This window comes from Ostrea edulis, chromosome 1, assembly GCF_947568905.1.
Source record: "Ostrea edulis chromosome 1, xbOstEdul1.1, whole genome shotgun sequence".
Classification (NCBI taxonomy): Eukaryota; Metazoa; Mollusca; class Bivalvia; order Ostreida; family Ostreidae; genus Ostrea; species Ostrea edulis.
The window spans coordinates 22,179,379-22,183,777 of record NC_079164.1 but is presented as its reverse complement, the minus strand read 5'-3'; the positions used below and the strand labels follow the sequence as shown (position 1 = coordinate 22,183,777).

Below are 4,399 nucleotides of genomic sequence, written 5' to 3'. Positions count from 1 at the left end.
TTTTTTGTATTTAAAAAAAAATCTTAGATTTTTATATTAGGAAAAGAATTTGTGATTCTGATATTGCAAATCAGTCTACATTTTTTTTATACAAATAAAAAAACCCACTAAGTATTGCTCCCTTCACCATGTTAATCTGAAAGAATTATCATTTACTGTTTTAAGATTCCGCAAAAATCAAACAGAGTAACCCTCTGCAACATGTCAGTGTCATTATTAGTATGAAAATGTTTGTCTTCATTTCATAAACACAAAAAACACAAAAAACAACAACAGTCAACTGGCGTGAATCCAATGCTGTAGCTTCTAATTAATGAAAATTATATCTAAACAATGCCAACATTTCCACGAAATATACTGATATTTCTAGATGCTTTAAGACGCAAATAATAAAAACATTTTATAAAACATCAATAAAGGACATGTTGGGTTTGTTTTCCCCCTATACATGTACATGGTTTTAAAGTTAAAATGTAAATAGAAATTAGTTATTTTTACCTTCAGTCTCGGGTAATTATTTACACAAACGACGGACCAAGGACAGACTTTGATCAAGGTAGACTCAGTTTAGCTTTCATCTCACCTGATGTAAGGAGCGGGCCACACACCTTTCACTCCCTGTTGTGACGTGGCCCTGGCGCCTTCACAAGGAGACTTTTATATGGACTTTTTGGTACTTTGTGTTTATTTAATTAAAGGAAATCTCAATTCTAAAAAATCCTAAATATTTTTGTGTTAAACATTAAACCACTATTGTGGCACTGCCCAGACGATTTGGCCTTGAATAAACTTGAATCTACACTATATGAATTGCACCCTTGTACATTGAGAATATTTTTTCTCCTATATTCCTTTGTAAAACTTAAAACCAGTATAATGATCACTGTGGTTTGAGCGAACGTGAATTTGCACTACATGACGATGGTTGCATATAACTTTCATTAATTGCACTTTTGTACATATTGTTTTTGGGAATTAAAAAAAAATCTTTAAGGGAAGATCCTACTCTATATCACGAATATTTTCTTCATAACTCGAAATAAAAATCGTGATGTATTAATTTCGGACAGTCGATGATTTCATTAGGTTGTAATGAAGTATTGTATAGTTATAATGTAGTTATTGATCATTGAGTTGGCGGATACGAGTTGATTAATTATAAATATGCATTACCATGCTCATAACATATACTCCACTTCTAGCTGTTAGTTTTATTGATCATCTACATATAAGTTAGTTACCACTCATCAATTATCGATACGTGATTGTGAAATTTTACCCATATTACAACAAACGGTATTTCAATCAATGTCTCACACACTATCAATGAAGAGTATCCCACAAATATGCATATCATTATTAAATCCTACCAGCGATTTTTACACCTCAAGGTCATCCAACAATCATGGCAATCTAATTAAAATCAGACTTCTTAGATCCGCGCCGTATACTTAACGATTGTGAGCGTATCCTAGGATCTGATTTTAATTAGATTGACAATCTGAATCATGGCATACTTCACATTCAATGCAACCTGCTATCAAAAAATCTTTAGATTCTTGGTTACCTGAAGGGTTTGCTTTTTTTAAGAGCGAAGAGGCGACACAGTGTCGTTCTATCATCCTTTTACTCCAAAATAACGAAAAAACGGCAACGAAACAAACCGACATATCTTTAATGAGAATGTACGAGATTATCAATCCTGACAAGTACGCATGTTGATGAATCCATTGTCATTTTCCTTTAGAGCATGTTCGGGTTGTCGCTGCATCAAGGATACGTCATTTTCTTTTCATTCGACATAAGGCGATTAAAAGGCGTTGATCTTCTACTTGAACTTTATTGAAAGGTTAATCATTACCAAATCGAAGAAAAAATATCATGACACACTCAACATATGTAAATTTTTAATTAAATAAAAAGAACACAAGTAGTAGCGCGGAAGAATACATTGTGGGAATGTTAGTAGTGAAGATACGGTCTCGGTCTGTTTCCAGATCTTCCCCCTTCCTTATTGATAAGCACCTCCCTAATTCTGTCTGAATCAATACACTTATCTCTATGCTGATACTTTAATATCAGTTGATTCCTAAAATTCTGAGCAGTATCTTTGTAATTTGATCGACGGGATTGGATTTTTTTTCTAACTTCCCTTGATCTTTCCAAGGTTACTAATTAAACAAAAGTATTCGTATATTATCTGAGCTAGCTGACAGTTACTTTTACCCTATAAATGTCGATATACGTCACGAAAGTTGTGATTCATTGCCTTTTAATACACTTTCATACAAATCTCTATAATTTGTCGTGATTAATTATCTGCTGTACAGAGAAACGAGCTGCATGTAGTTCTGAAGATATTTTGATCAAGATGAAGTACATCCACATATTTGAAATCGTCTTCTGTGGTTTGCACAAATTTTTTTTGACAGGAGTATTTAGCACGTGCCGATGTTTATCAAATAGTGGAACGCGCGGGGTTCCTCTGGTAATTAATTCTATACCCCTTAATGGTAAATTCTAGTATGGCTTCTAAGTAATCTAACGAAATCTTATCTGCCCATGAAACCGATGCCATTTTCTCCCTAAACCCACAGTGACCTCCCCTTTCTAGGGTTAACATAAAAAAGTTAGGGTAATATTTGAACAAGTCGTGTGGAATGGAGTTCGTGCAGTACACAGGATCGTCCAAGCTACATACAAAGATCAATGGCACAGATATATCGTCTACATCCCTCAGAGGGTTGTTCCTTTCATAAAATTCGTCCATGTCTTCAGACCCAAACATTTTTAAGAAAACATGGCTGTCAAACTTTTTGAGTGACCATGAGCATAGAGCACCGGGCACGTTTATGACGTTACTGAGGGCTCGAGCATGTTTCCAAATGATATATTTCATGTATAGAAGCGCAAATATTTTATAAATCCCTGAGAAAATGTCAGACGATCGTTGATTCATTTCGAAACACGGTGAAACACATACTCCTGCACAAATGTGAGCAGACGACCCGAATTCCCCGAGGTAGGAAAGAAATAAGTCACAACCAGATCCAAATGACACCACTGTTATTAGCGTTTTGGGACATCTGTCATGGATATATTTTATAACTTGACGAAGATCAGATGGGTCGCCGTAGCTTTGTAATTTAGGTGTAGTTAGAAAAGTACCCCCATGTCCTCTTCTGTTAAAAACAACACATTGCATTCCCCTGCATGTTGCTGCGTCACATAATGATGAAACACTAATTGCGTCACCAGTTAGTCCGGGAATAATGAGGATGACCGTTCGCTTTTTCTTCATTGGAATGTTGATATTTGTCACCCAGTCCAGTGCCACGACACCCTTATCCCTCAGTTGAAGATATTCTCTGTCAAACTGACATTTGCAATTATGCGGAATGATCCATGGGAGGAAAGTTTGAATGTGGCGATTCTTTATCCACGGCGATGGCGAAAACGACCTCGTCTTGAACTTGCACCTTTTCAGTATATGAGTTGCTAAAGTTGATTCCTTGTAGAAAAGTTTCGGAAGTATATCCGGGGAGCACAAAAAACTCTTCAAGTACACAATCAAACTAAGCACCAAAGTTCCGACAATAGCGATGTAAAATGGCAGCGATAGGATCGTGTAGAACGCCAGCATTACGTAAGGAGAATGTTCGCCCCACTCCCGACTTCTCGCCACTGCTGCTCTATATTCTGTATTGTGCTCGCTGTTAAAGGGTCTATGAATTATATATTGGTTATCATTTACGTATGATCGCGGTGTCAATTCTCTCCTCCGCCCGTCTCTCGTGACAGTTTCCGAGATCATTGGCTTACGCTAGGATCAATCACGGGTTATTCCAACAACTTGAGAAATTTCTTATTCCATTCACTTGGAGAATGTCTTACCAATTAAAGTATGTAAAGTCAACCGCCGAACTATCAATCTCATTGGACGGTATTAATCCAGAGATTTATCGGATATTCCTAGAGTTGTTAATGAGTGACAAATTACTGTTGTATTACCACTTTCCGAATTACGTCGTTAGCACTTCCTATTAATGAGGTAGCCCCCGCGCGGAGTTCCCGCGGGACTTTGCGGTAATGGTGTTAAACAGCTGTGCAGTTGGTGACTCGTTACGCGTGTGTGATTTACCGTTCAATGCTGCAAATGATATTTATCTCAAAATTCAATAATTCTGAAAAGCGATAAGTTCGTTAAAACTCTAAACCCAAAGACATCCAAACACTTAAACACTTATTAGTGCTTGGTACGGGTTTTATTTCAATGTTTGCATAAGTAAATCCCGCTGATCGTAAACATTCCTTGTGAAAAAGGGTATTTGCGTTCATTAGATAACTTCTAATTTATGACGCAATTCTTGAAATAAATGAAAGAAATGCTGACTAGGAC

At 36.6% G+C, this 4,399-nt stretch overlaps 1 protein-coding gene across 1 annotated transcript; it reads right to left on the bottom strand.

The window, feature by feature from the left end:
- Positions 1–1,892: 1,892 nt before the first annotated feature.
- LOC125665224 (protein ABHD15-like) lies at positions 1,893–3,951 on the bottom strand. The gene has a single exon (XM_048897861.2). The coding sequence runs from the start codon at positions 3,812–3,814 to the stop codon at positions 2,459–2,461; it is 1,356 nt and encodes a 451-aa protein (XP_048753818.2). The 5' UTR covers positions 3,815–3,951; the 3' UTR covers positions 1,893–2,458.
- Between the last annotated feature and the right edge of the window lie 448 nt (positions 3,952–4,399).